This window comes from Lampetra planeri, chromosome 25, assembly GCF_965212315.1.
Source record: "Lampetra planeri chromosome 25, kcLamPlan1.2.h2, whole genome shotgun sequence".
Taxonomy (NCBI): domain Eukaryota; kingdom Metazoa; phylum Chordata; class Hyperoartia; order Petromyzontiformes; family Petromyzontidae; genus Lampetra; species Lampetra planeri.
Genome location: NC_136131.1, coordinates 6,863,323 through 6,877,546, shown reverse-complemented (window position 1 = coordinate 6,877,546; position 14,224 = coordinate 6,863,323). Strand labels below are relative to the sequence as shown.

Genomic DNA, 14,224 nt, shown 5'->3' with positions numbered 1-14,224 from the left:
AGTGAAATGATCGTGGTTGATGATGATGCTTGCTGTGTGTGTGTGTGGATGCACGTCACTTTCTCGAGTGATATACGCCGCTACGGACGGACTTGGTGCCGTCACGGAAATGTGGATTTTCCCACAATCGCTTCGTGTCAAACGCGTGTGGCTCGGATTTATGCTATCGTTTGACTTGCATCCCATTGGGATTGTTGCACACAGCGTTGAAATGCGGTGTTTTTTTCTGGAAGACTTTTGCTGTTTTTTTCCAGGATTTTTTTCTGTTGCGTGTAGTCACTTTAAAATGTTTTCTTGTTCATGTTTTAGTTTTGTTGCGGTTGCACCCGAGTCAAGAGCCGCATGGCTCACAGGGTTATACCTAATAAATGGGCTAAAGAAAGAAGTGAATTATTTTGTCCTTTGAAAAACGTGACACATTTTTACTGTTTGGCCGTGTCGGGTGGTGGAGGGTTACGACACATTTATAAATAATCTGACCCAAAACCCTATATTATCAAAAACAACGAATCACTCAGTGGGGACGTAGCACCTGGGACGAGGGTGCCACGATTGGCGAGATGTGAACTCTCGCCTGGCATGCAAGGACCCTGACGCCAGAGGTCGCAACCGGGTACCCGATACCCGTACCCTACCCGATACCCTGGTGCGGCCGGGTACGGGTACGGGTAGACCGTGAGTCACTGGTGAGTAACCGTTTGTCACTCATTTCCCAACGTCTTGTCTCTTCTCACAATTCAAGTTCCTAGAATCAACCCACCCGCGCCTTCAACATGGCTTCATCCCAGAGGTCGCAAGCAGGTACCCGATACCCGTACCCTACCCGCACCCGGCCCGGTACGGGTAGGGTACGGGTACGGCCGGGTACAAGTACCCGTTTGCGACCCTGGTGCGGCCGGGTACGGGTAAGGAATCAAAACCCGTTTGCGACCTCTGCCTGACGCCCGTTGTATTTTTGCGTGGCTCTCCCCCCCCCCCCCATGGTCGTGGTTTTTCCCTTGGCACGTTAGGGTCAACACACGTTTTAGACATTTTGGCTGCTGTAAATGTCCACACGATAACGCCAATTCGTTCACATATCATTGGTGGCCAGGTCGCTTCTGAAACAATGACTCATCCATATCGCTCAAGTGGGTCCTTACCTGGTTAAGATAAAAGACTGCAGTTTAGTTTGACTTCGCGGCTGCTGCTACTACTTTGCTAGATTTGTGTAGCGACACCTAGCGACGATCCTAGGAGGTTTTAGTGACTTCGCGTTGAAGGAGGAGGGGTCCAAATTCATCTGCCCCGGCGCCGATTACATACCGGGGAACATCCGCTCGTCTGGTGAGGCATCTTCTCCAGTCATTTAAACACACAACTACAATTAACGCTACGCCAATTAACGCAAATTAAGTCGCCGAGGGCTTCAAGCCATCGCTCTGGACGAGTTCCCGCACCATCCGCGGCGAAATTCGAGGCCATTCGAGAGATTTGGCCCCGGCGTATCCACTAGGCCGCGGCGAGGCGCGCCGCTTGACTAGACGGCCCTACCGACGAGGTCGCACCTCGCCCGGCCGAGCTGGGTCTGGCGCGCGGGTGGAGACTCGGCGCTCGGCTCGTGTGCGTGGTTTAGGAAATGGGAATGAGACGAAGGGGGTTTGTTCATCTCCGTGGAGTTTGAGTTAAAGATGTCGGAGCCAGTGTTTGTGAGGTCTAGTGTTGTGAGATGAGCACTCGTAGCTCGCAATAATTATTCATCGTCGTCATCGGGAATGGTCTATTCACTGCTGGATGAAGGCTTCTCCCCAAAGCCGTTGCCATCCCTCGCGAGCCTTCGATGATAAGAAGCCACCTCGTACCTGTACACGAGTTAATTTAGTCGCTCTATCTGCTCGGAATAACAACAATGTGCTTTTCCATTCAAGATTAAAGCCTCGCAGAGTTTCGGGACTCGACAGGGGCCTACACGGGGCTATTTGACAATTTCATAACTGAGTGTGCTCCTAAGATGAACGTTGTTGCATGTTTGGTGTGTTCGGGACAAGGGCTGAGTGTATTAAAACATGTGCCCAAATGTATGTTTTCACAGCACTTTGCCAATCTACTGCTGGATGAAGGCCTCACCGCGACAGGCACGGTGTGGGTGTTGTTTGACCATACTTCACCACGCTGGTCAGTGCGGGTTGATGAAGGATTGGGGAGGGGCCCAAGACTGATTCTCAGATATCACTCACCACGGATACGAGCCGTGGGCTGAGAATCCATACCTGTGAACCCCTTATCAGTGCCTACCTTATTAGAGACCAATTAAGACCTTAGTGGTCACCCCGTGCCCTTATAAAACTCAACGTTCATCCAACAAAGCCCGTATTTCAACGGCTGTATGGACCTGAAAACTCAATTTCCTTGTACAAGAATACGGGTAAACCGTATAGGTCAACATATGTATGAGACTCCAACTTAAGGCAGTTAGGCTCATAGGGCAGCGGACGAATATCCACTTAGCCACCGTTCCACCAAATTGCATTAAAAACGATGTAAATTATTTCCCCCTAAAATTAAAACCAAGTGGAACTTCTCACTTTGCTATATACATTAGTACAATATAAATTGAGCGAAAAATAGGCCCATGTACTTTGATACGGGGCCATTGTCCGAACCGTCAATATCACTTATAGTTTCCTTTTAAGGCCGCAGCGTTATTGGCGATTATATCGAGTGGTTTTTTTTGCGCACCACTGCCAACGCAGAATCACCAAACAATTTGTTTGATTGAATGAAACTGGGTTCGTTAACGTTAAATCGGATTCCACAGGAGGCCGTGTTTGTTTTTGCCAACTCGTACGGCTAAATGCAGTCTCGTGTGTTCTGGTTGTACCGCGTGATGTCTGACGTTTTCACTCAATGTACTGGGAGCTACTTCAGGAGCGGAATATAGAGGGATGAGTTACATACTACACGTGGTACAACCCAAAAAGGAATTGGAGAGCTATATGGCATAACCGTGAAAAGCTGTGCAGTAGTATCTAACTTGTTACTGTCATTGTTGACTAAAACCCTGTTGCCCACATGTGTATGTGTTCAGCTGCTAGGAGACTACTGAGGACTCATTGAGCCGTACCGGAGGTGCTCGGCCCAGCCCGGGGAATGGGGGCGAAGGGCGAGCCCCGGCGGCCATGCTGGTACTGGGACAAGCGCGACCTTGTGCGGACACCATCCATGCAGGAGGGCATGGACGCTGTCACGGAGTCGCGCTACCGCCGTGAGGGCGCTCGCTTCATCTTCGACGTGGGCACGAGGCTCGGGCTGTATCCTCTGTCGTTAACGCCCGGTGGCGCCAGTCCCTGATGACCGCTGCATGATGTGTTCACTTCACAATTAATTTGAATCGCAACGTAATATTAATGCCTGTCGTGCTGCGGTAGTTGTCATTATAATTGCCCGCAAGGCTGGTCCACAATGCCATGCCACACTATGGCACCCTGCCATTGGGCAGAGGACTAAAAAGTTTAATGAGTTTTTTTCACTTTGTCTTTCTACGAATGGTTTTAAAAAGCGAGAGACTCACTGCGGTGAGGAAATGCCTAATTACGTGAAGTCGGCGGTCGTTGCCAAAACGGTAAAATATCCACCAAAGTGGTTTACAAGGGGTCCGTCGGATGTCTTCACACAGCCATTTGGTAATTCCGTGGGTAATTAATCTAATTGAGTCGTCTGCAACGTTGAGTTTCCTGAGCTCCACTACAGGCACTACGACACACTCGCTACCGGCATGGTCTACTTCCACCGCTTCTACATGTTCCACTCGTTCAAGCAGTTCCCACGATACGTGAGTCTCCTGCGACGACAGCTCTCTCCAAATGCAACCGACATATTTCAGCTTTAAATCTAATTCCTAACCTTAGCCCATACATTTACTTTGCTTTAAGCAGTACATTAACCTACGTACCAGTACGGAGAATCATGGGTGTCATGTAAAAATAAAATATTTGTTTTTAGTCCACCTAGTAGATTGATGTTTTATAGCAGAATATTTAAAATAATAATTAACCTCCCTTTGTCAATCCACTGCTGGATGAAGGCTCCCAGCACCATGTCAGGCATATGGGTTATATATTTACGGTGAAATGTGTTTTTTTGGTGAAAAGTTAGAAAACAGTTGTTCAGGCTCCCTTGCCCTTGTGTCAGGCCCCTCTACTGTGTGTGTTCTGTGTGGAATTAACCAGCTGTTGGGTCTGTGATGCGCTCTCTGCGCAGGTGACGGGCGCCTGCTGCCTCTTCCTGGCCGGCAAGGTAGAGGAGACGCCAAAGAAGTGCAAGGACATCATCAAGACGGCGCGCAGCCTACTCAACGATGTGCAGTTCGCACAGTTTGGAGACGACCCCAAGGCGAGCGACCACTGCCCTCTGCTGTGTGTCACATGCTCTGTGGTCGTGAACACGTCGTTCATCATCACCAGCCATAGTCATTTCCAATCCATCGCTATATCTCACAATCTTGCCAGTATAAACAAATATTGGTTCCTCTTGAGGAATGAATATGTATTCCCAGCAGTGAACATGCTTATGTACCCCCTATTCGAGGTTATGGTTTGGGTTTATTGTTAGAGTTAGGGTTTTAGGGCGAGTGTTTGGTGTTTGGGTTCAGGGTGCGGGGGTTTGGTGACCCAGGTCACTCTTGAAAATAAGACGGATATCCTGGTGTATTGGTGTCTCACCCAGTGAAACAAAATCAACAACTGAACTGTGTTTCTGCGAGCAGGAGGAGGTGATGGTGCTAGAGAGGATTCTGCTGCAGACCATCAAGTTTGACCTCCAGCTGGAGCACCCCTACCACTTCCTCCTAAAATACGCCAAGCAGCTCAAGGGTTTGTTTTCACCGCTGCACGTCGTCTACACACTTGCATTCATAGTCTCAAAAATATGTCTTGTCTCGGTTGTCGGGGGAAAGGGAAGGGATGCCGGGAGGGAAGTCCCAAAGATACACACACAGGACACTGCTCGAGATGAGCAGCAGCAAGAAATAGAGAGCGCCAAATAGAAAGGGGAAGGGGAGGTGGAATGACCCCGGCCAAGATTCTGGCGATGAGAGAGGGGAGAATAGAGTGGGAGAGAGAAGGAATGATTAAGCGGGAGGGAGCAGCTATTGTTTTCACAGGGAGAGGGGAGGGATTCAGAGTTGAGTTGGAAACACGTAAGTCACGTGATTTACGGGAGGCGAGAGCTGATTGAGAGATACAGATGTACGTTCGTAGAAGCACTGGTTTTGTCATAATTTGTTAAACCAGTGATTCTCTATTTTTGGTATGACAACCCCACAGTCAACACGACTGGTCCCTGCATCCTCCCCTGTTCCCTCCCCCTCCCTAGGTTATTAAGGCCACAATAGACACATCCACGCCTTTATATATTGCGGTGTTAGTACAGCATTTGTCTCGTGTTGCGTATGAGTGTGTTCTGTCGCCACAACATGGTGCTAACATTCCCTGCGTGCATTTTCCTGCACGTATCGATGCTGCAGCCTGCGCCCCGAGGGGGTTGAGAACCCTGTCTTAAATAATTTAAGAACATCGGGTCGCTGTGGTGTTTTCGCAGGAGACAAGAGCAAGCTGCAGAAGTTGGTGCAGATGGCCTGGACGTTTGTCAATGACAGGTGAGCAAGGTGACCGCCTCTCCCAGCTCGATGTCGCATAAGTGTCCACCGCTCATCCTGCACTAATTAACATGTCCTCGTGTACCTGTGGGCCCCGCAGTCTGTAACTCCCGTTAAGCTTTGTAGTCGGCTGTCTGTCAAAGTACTGTCGACACTTTACCCTGCTGCGCATTTCTTTTGATTTGGTCATAGGCCACGGTAGGGTGCCAGCAGAGAGCAGTGCAGCAAAATCGATTCTATGCCCATACGTCTATGCTCTCCACCTTCACCAACCCTCACTGATCAGTGTGGTGAAGTATGGTAAAAAAAACTCCCACAACCTCGCATGACGTGTGGGGAGTTCCTCATCCAGCAGCGGATTGTTAAAAGGGGTTGTACAGGTGTCTGCACGTGTGCATGCGTGACTACGCATGTACACATGCATCACTGCTCCCTCCCTAACGCCCCCCACCACCCTCCAATCCCTGTCCTCCTTCCCCTCTGCACACACAGCCTGTGCACGATGCTGTGCCTCCAATGGGAGCCCGAGATTATCGGTGTGGCGGTGATGTACCTGGCCGGCCGCCTCTGCAAGTTTGAGATCCAGGAGTGGACGTCGAGGCCGGCGCACCGCCGCTGGTGGGAGCAGTTCGTACAGGACGTGCCCGTCGAGCTGCTGGAGGGTGAGTGGGCTCGTGTGTGTGTGTGTGTGCGTGTCTGTTTGCGCATACATGTGTGTGCATGTGTGTGTTTGCGTGCGCACACGTCTGCGAGGTCCGGTGAGTGCGTGTGTGTAAATGCGCACATGTCTGTGTGGTACAGTGCGTGGGTGCAGAGGTGTAATGATTCACCCACTCCCTCCAGTGATTCGATCGTCAAAGTCACTATTGAGCTCCGAGCCAGTGGTGGAAGTTTCACATTCCTTTGGTGGGGAAAAGTCTAAACGGGACACAACCACTGTTGACTTCCCCACATAGTGGTACTCAATTTATTCACCCTCGCAGGGTTGAACGCGCAACCTTCCGATTATGAGCCGCTCACTCTACCCCTGTGCTACCTGGTGAGTCAATGATTTGTCCTAGAACAGCGCTAAAACCGAACGGGCTGCAGCAGCGCCGTTTATCAATGCGGCACACGTTGCGCTTGGCTGTGTTTCCCTCGCAGACATCTGCCACCAGGTGCTGGACCTCTACTCACACTCGCCGCAGTCGCAGCAGCAGCTGCAGCAGCCCCCGTCGCAATCACAGGCGATCGGGCTGGCACACACGCAGGCCTCATTTCAGGCTCAGGCCGTACAGCAGTTGTCCATGCAGCAGCAGCAACAGCAGCAGCTGCCTGGGGAGGCCCCGGTCGTCAGCATGCAAGCTGGACAAGCCATTGCGCAGTTGCAGCAGGCAGCGCAACAGCTCGTCGCGGCACAGCAGCTTGTGGCGCAGCAGCAACAGCAGCAACAGCAGCAGCAACAGCAGCAGCAACAGCAGCAGGCGCAACCGTCGCTGCCGCAAACACCAAAAAAACCATCGCCTCCCTCCAGCTCTCCCCGGCCCCTTAAGCGCCCCTTGCAGGTACGAGCCTCACCCGGTTTCTGTATCTCCAGCTATCTCTCTTCCCTGGTGTCCCTCTCACCCGGTATCTATTCGAAGAATGTTCTCTCCTCCCTCATTTCTACTGCCATATCAGCATCCTCCATGGTTCCTTTCATATCCGTCCTTACTTCTTCCCACTCTTCCATTTAAGTCTTCACCCATCATCGCTACTTTATCTACAGGTAAGCTCTGAAACTCCCAAGTCTAAGCTCTCCCAAAATGCATCCTTCTCTTGTCCTCTGCAGCCCATCTGCGGGGCATATGCACACACCACATTTACAACCCCACTGTCCAGTACCAAGCTGACTATCATCAGTCTGCCATTCACTCTTCTGACTTCAACCACCTTTGTCTTCGTCTTCTTACTCTGCAAAACTCCAACCCCATTTATCCTTGCTGTTGTTCCATGGTATAACAATTTCAAAGCACAGCCAATCTCTTTCACTCTGCTGCCTTTCCATTTTGCTTCCTGGTTGCATGTGATGTCGACTTTCCTCCTCCCCAAGCAGTCCACTTTCTGACATTTTCCTGTCATTGTTCCAATATTTCACGTAGCCAACCTTTTCTTTCTCCCGAACAACCTTCTGCTCTTTCCATTTTTTTGTCCGTCTTGATATGTGCAGACAATGTAACTACCACCGCCCAGGTTTCTGCACTCCCTGCAGCGGCAGAGTCATTAAGTCCTGAGATTCTTTGCACCCTCTGCCAACTCGAGGGCTGCAGGGGACTGAGGGACATTTGTTTGCAAGGAATTTCCATTTTTTGGTTTTAAGGTTTTACGGCTGGTTGCCACCAGATGCTAACCCTCCTCCTTGCTCCTTGCTCCTGGCTTGGAACAGGCACTGAACAAAGTTCAGTGCTCGGAGTCCTCTGTCCAATCTGGTTAGAGGACAGTCCTCCACAATATGTAGTGTAGAATTGAGGGCCAGACTGCATACTTGGCAGTGAATGGACTCGGGGGGCATGTTTATTATGTGGTGCTGTATCTTAACCCTACCCTAGCCTGAACAAACCCGCCGGCCAAGCCCCGAAACTTATCTTACCCTAGTCTAAACTGTGACACTTTGACTGGCTCCCCTTTTCACCTTTTGTTTGCTTTTCACGTTTTGTTCTACTGAGTGTGATTTTACCCAAAAGACTTTAGCCGCCAATACAACTCCTCACACCGAGGAGTGGGGCTCTGGTGAAACTTTGTAAATACGTGGTGACACAACCGTTCAATTGTGTTTAAACATTGCACGGTGCTGATTTTAATACATGTTTGGGTTTGTGATGTTTGTAGGCGTCTCCGGCAAGAGAGGAAAAAGTTGTCGGTGAGTTTTAATTTTTAATGCTACGGTCTGTTGATTTATTTATTTTATTTGTTTACGTGGGAAAGAAACATTCAAGTGCAGCTGATTTACAAGAAATGCCTCACCTTTTGAAAAAAAATAATATAAAGTTTCGAGGGAAGGAAGCAGAAAATGTCATTTTTAAAATTATTAAATACAACTATACTTTTTTCAAGGGACCTCCTTTGCCAGTACCAAAATATGAGAATAGGTTTTCCCCTTTTTTCTGGCAACAAAACAGGTGTTAAGATGTTAAAACACCAAACTGAAACCTTTTACAAGGAATCATGTCTGCATTAACCACAATACTTGTGGTCAGAATGCAAACAAAAAATGTACTTTGATAATATATGCATTGTCTCTGAAACTGATTGGTCCACACCAGAGACAGCTTTCTTTTGAGCCTCGTCTCAAAACGATGTTAGGCTAAAAAAGAAAGCTATCTCTGGTGTAGACCAATCAATTTCAAAGACAATGCATATATTACACTGGTCAGCACACTTTTTCTGGCATAAGGTATTCCAACGGTTTGAATGTAAATTTCGATTTAAAGCTTTCGTGACTGCAGGGATTCATCTTCTTGGTTCTTTCGGTAAAGTCACGTAGAAGGGAAGTAATAAAATAATAAAAATAAAACATAATAAAATAATTCTCATGACGTTTCGGCTACAACGCAAGCAGCCGTCTTCAGGTGAAGAATGAGACACTACCAAGCTAGGAGCTTATATATAAGCTGGGTTGGAGGTGGAAGAGCGCCTTAACCTCCAACCCAGCTTATATATAAGCTCCTAGCTTGGTAGTGTCTCATTCTTCACCTGAAGACGACTGCTTGCGTTGTAACCGAAACGTCGTGAGAATTATTTTATTTCATTATGTTTTATTTTTATTATTTTATTACTTCCCTTCTACGTGACTTTACCGAAAGAACCAATAAGGTTTGAATGTAATTTTGGGGTGCTGATTCCAAATCTAGCATAAATTTTTGTCTATCACATCAGGTTTTTGAGATATCAAATATTGCATTTTCAATAAAAACTGCAGAAGAAAAATATTAAATAAATGTGGATAGCTACATAAAATGATATTATAAACACACTATCCTAAAAATACAGCACCATATTTTAACACGAAAGCAGTCACTGACTCGCAAAAACTTGCAATCATAAGTGACAGAGTTAATTTCGGGTAAAATCAATGAAAATGGGGTATGCCGATAGCATAAAATGAGATGTGATAGAGCAAATCTGAGATCAGATTTGGAATCGGCACCCTGAAATTAGTCTAAAACAGCTGCAAAAGTCCAGGCCAGAAAAAAATGTGTTTTTTATGTTGCCCAGTGTTATCAGAGTACGTTTTTTGTTTGCCTTCTGACCACAAGTATTGTGGTTAATGCAGACTTGATTCCTTGTAAAAGGTTTCAGTTTGGTGTTTTAACATTTGACACCTGTTTTGTTGCCAGAAAAAAATGGGACAACCTATTCTCAACTATACCTTTTATTCGGCCGTGTTAAACTTTAATGTGGTGCGTGTGTTTATAGTTGTACCTGCATAGCACTACCGATATAGATGCTATATGCACAGCTCCTTTTTTGTCTAATGCTGGATTAAGGCCTCCCCATGCCATGTGGTTTGTGAAAGTTATTTGACCACATTTCACCACAATGGTCAATGCGGGTTAGTGGTAAAGCAACATATTTTTCTACACTGCTGTCGACTGCCCACCACTTATTTCCAAATCTTCATAACACCTTTCATACAGGGTGGTCGCCCGTGAAAGCAATACCTTGCTTGTCTTCTGAGATCTGTCAACTTCTGGTGCATTCCTAATGATTTTGTCATAGGCACCAATGCCAACCTCATCCCATTATTTTTTTCTGTCTGAATAACGCAGTGTTACTACATGGAGCAGTTGCTTTCTATTGGACAGAGAAGCGGAAACGAGCGTGTGTGTTCGTAATAGAGATTTTTGGGTTAGATCACGTAAATATTTGTCGTTAAAACCCGCCACCACCCGACACAGCCAACTAGTAAAGGTTGTCACGTAAACAGAACGTGCCAATTCGTCACTAGTACAGCACTAACCGGTGTGTTGGAGAGCCAAGCCACAACATTTACAATCTGAGTACGACGTTTCGCCAGTAATTACAACTTGCTTCATCAGGCGACAGCCAGATTTGTGGAGAAGTCCACCTGTTTCGTTCCTTATATAGAGGCGTAGATGTGTTGACCAAGCAGCTGCGCTCTTGCACAATGTGGGGGGCGGGGGATTACTGAGGCAACGTACATTATGCATGTGCATTATGCGAGCCCTTTGAACTTGTCCTTCCTGTCTATTGTGTTTATTAAGATAGCCCTACCAACGGTAATCCCTATTGAAGTACGCTGCCCTTTGTAGGCATGCATAAAAATAATGTATTATTTGATGATTCGCTTCCACGCAGCACTAAGGCGGTAGCTATCCGAACGGTTAAAGTTATTTTGATTTCTTTCAATTTCGATAGATTCACAAATTAGTCTTGGCCATTAGTAGCTAGTTTTGCACAAAACTTCAACATTATCAAAATCAATTGAGTGTCCTTGTTGGCACGCGTGTTCGACTACTACTGACAATTGTATTTTGGAGAATGTAATATTAATCTAATGTTCTTTTAGTCTCGTGCTGATCATTCGTCCTGTTTGCCCAACATAACATGACAGAACCCCCACATACAAAAATACCAAAGCAAGACCCTTCTCCAGTCCACACTGCCGGTCCTCCGATCACAGGTGAGAGGAACCTACTGTTTGTCCTGATAAAAAAATATATTCGTAGCAACTCTTTGCGAACAAAAATGTAAATGCAACTCAGGATGCTTGACGCAACAAAGATGAAAAAGAGTGGAAACGGCCATCATCCCGAGACAAAGCAGGCAATAATTTAATGTTCAGGGGAGACCTGGAGTTTAGTGTGTAAGCTCTTATGTACACAGTCTTCGTCTGCACCACCATCCCCCCAGGCAAGGGTCATGTTAACCCATGACAACATTTACTGATTAAAAAAACACGGAATATTACATATGTGCTTTAATTAAGAATCTTGTGGGAAATCTGTTCATTCGTGCATTGTTACACTCCTAGCCGGCACACATGATCCTAGTAACCAGCTTAATCAAAACATTTGGAGGCCACGACTGGACAAAAATAATGAAGGATAAAAAGGAATGGAATAAAATGGGGTGGTGGGGGGAGGGGCCTTTATTCAGCTGTGGCTGACAATAACGTCGTCCATCAAGACAAAATCCTCATTTGAAAGAGAGACCTTGGGCGTCAGCTGTCAAGAAATATTATATTGCACCATTGGTGAACTGCTTGCTGGTCGTCCTCCCTCCCCACAGAGCGGCGCACATCGGCCAACACGTCCGTAGTGTCCATGGACCTGGACTCGGGCGTGGGGAATGGCAACGACATCGCCAAGGGCCCCGCACTGCCCCCCTTCCCCCCACAGCCCCCTCCTGCGCGGCCCCCACCCCCACCGCACCCCTACGCCCCCCCGGGCAGCGGCTCCTACTTGAGCGCCAGCGACGGCTACCAGAGCGGGATGGCGGCGGAAGCCGGCGGGGCCGGGGGCTACGCGTCCGCCCCGCATTCTTATCCGCCCCCCGGTCACATGAGCTACCCGCCCCCTCTCCCGCCACACAGTTACCCCCCTCCGCCCACCTCCTACCCGCCGCCACCGCCCCCCACCAGCCTGCCGCCCCCGCCGCCGTCCGCCTACCCCCCGCATACGTACGGCACGAGCGCGGGATACGCCTTGCCTCCCCCGCTGCCCCACCACCACCATATACCGCCCAACCCGGGTGGGGGTGCCGGCGTGGGTCCCCCGCCACCGCCCCCACACCACGTGCTCCCCCACCCGCCTCCCCTGCCCCCCGTGCCCCCGCAGGCTGGGTACCACCACCAGCCGCCGCCCCCCCTGCCGCCTCACCCTCCGCCCCCTCCCTCGCCTGGCGGAGGGCCACCCCCGCACCACGGCCCACCTCCGCCCCACCCGCACCACCCTGGGGGGCCACCGGGTCAACCCCCCACGGCGGCGATGCCCCAGGTGCGCATCACCTGCATGCAAGAGGCGAGAGGTCGCAACGCGTGGAAGAGGTGATGGTGGCGCCAGAGCCTTTGCTTTGGCGCATTGACAAGGATTTTATTTTTGCACCAATAACTACATTATGTTAAATCCAGCGCTGTCAGTACGTTAATTAAGAACCATGCGCAAACGCGAATGTAACCGTCGTAGCATCTGGACAGTTGAACAACAGATCTGAGCAGGTTTATGGGGATTAGAGGTGGCGTCTTCCTGTATGTGGTTGCTCGGGAGGTCAAGTGGTGATTGTTTGGCAGAGTTGCCTGTTGTCCTTGAACTTCCATGAGTTCTATATAGAATTCTAGGTTGGTGGCATGTACGGGAACATAAGTGGCTTGTGTTGCGAATAATTTGTTTGGAATCGCACCACCTTCGTGGTGAAGGATGCTTGAGATCGATCATGTGTAATGCGTTTTACAAACCAGATGCTGACTGGCTGCGATGGTGCGTTGCTTGTAATTTGGGTTGATGAGAAGGGCAGTCGTCAACATTGCCTTATTATCGCCTGAGCCCATGGTCTTCTGCCCAGTACACTATTTAAAGCTTGCTGTTTTTATTTTATAAATTACTGTGTACTGCAAAATGACTTGATCCGGAGGTGTGAATGTCATCCTCAATGCAGCGATAACAATTATATTTTGACATTTGAAAATAAAAATTGAACATGCTTGGAAAAACTGTATGAGGCTCGTTTTTTATATGCCTCAAACTTATCTCATTACTAGATGTGATACATCGATTTGTCAATTAAAATTTAATATGCTCACAATATCCATAAACTTTCCATTCGTATTTTTTATGATCGGTTAATCAGCAGTGGTTTTTAACCTGGGGTTGCGAGATGCCCTTTCTGGGGGTGCGAGACATGCCAGATTTTTTTTTAGAAGGTAAATCATCGAAACAAATTAACCACGGGCACGTAAGTACAACTACTTTGTTTCATTAAACCTATGTATTAACATTTTTTTTTTACGAATGAGAACCAAAAGGGCCCAAGGCTGCAGTGAAGGTTAAGAACCACTGGGTTAATGAAAACCCCGCAGATACTAGAGGTGCTGCAGTGAACACAACGACAAAACAATCTTATTTTTAACTAACTAGTCACCCCCAAATCGCTTCATCACAAGGGGGCAAGCACGAATTTTTGCAAAAATTAAACATTCAATATAGCAATGCCCTGAAAGGAATACATATATAATGCATACCTGTCAATCCCTTATTAATGCCTACTTTATTACAAACCAATTCAGACCATAATGGTTACCCCGTGCCCTTATAAATCTCAACGTTCATCCTACAAAATCCCATCACAAGGGAGAAACACAAATATACACATAAATGTGGCCCGTATTGAAACGGCTGTACGCCGTATAGACCTCAAAGCTCAATTTCCCTGTACAATAATACGGGTAAACCATCTAGGTTGACAGGTATTATAATAGAAATGTTTTGGGCAATGGGTCTTCACAGTTTGTGTAAATGGCCACAGGATATTGTGTTGTTTCAAGTCCAGCTCTGATAAAAAAAAATAGCAAACGTCCTGGATTTTTGGTAATGCGATTACTGTAACGCATTA

The 14,224-nt window shown here is 47.9% G+C and overlaps 1 protein-coding gene across 2 annotated transcripts; it reads left to right on the top strand.

Moving 5' to 3' along the window:
• Window positions 1-1,037: 1,037 nt before the first annotated feature.
• Window positions 1,038-13,325, top strand: CCNK (cyclin K). 2 transcript variants are annotated; one of them, XM_078606066.1, is made up of 12 exons: window positions 1,038-1,326; window positions 2,072-2,154; window positions 3,068-3,290; window positions 3,730-3,811; window positions 4,240-4,371; window positions 4,745-4,850; window positions 5,578-5,635; window positions 6,128-6,297; window positions 6,779-7,179; window positions 8,483-8,513; window positions 11,229-11,297; window positions 11,906-13,325. In XM_078606066.1, the coding sequence occupies exons 3-12, from the start codon at window positions 3,130-3,132 to the stop codon at window positions 12,664-12,666; spliced, it is 1,971 nt and encodes a 656-aa protein (XP_078462192.1). In that variant the 5' UTR covers window positions 1,038-1,326; window positions 2,072-2,154; window positions 3,068-3,129; the 3' UTR covers window positions 12,667-13,325. The 2 variants fall into 2 exon arrangements, with proteins under 2 accessions (XP_078462192.1, XP_078462193.1); XM_078606067.1 differs by lacking the exon at window positions 2,072-2,154.
• Window positions 13,326-14,224: the final 899 nt, after the last annotated feature.

Coding starts and splice junctions, on each gene's coding strand:
- CCNK (XM_078606067.1), top strand. CDS start 3,130: ATGGGGGCGAAGGGCGAGCCCCGGCGGCCATGCTGGTACTGGGACAAG. Junction 4,851..5,577: donor ATACGCCAAGCAGCTCAAGG/GTTTGTTTTCAC, acceptor GTGTTTTCGCAG/GAGACAAGAGCAAGCTGCAG. Junction 7,180..8,482: donor CCCTTAAGCGCCCCTTGCAG/GTACGAGCCTCA, acceptor TGATGTTTGTAG/GCGTCTCCGGCAAGAGAGGA.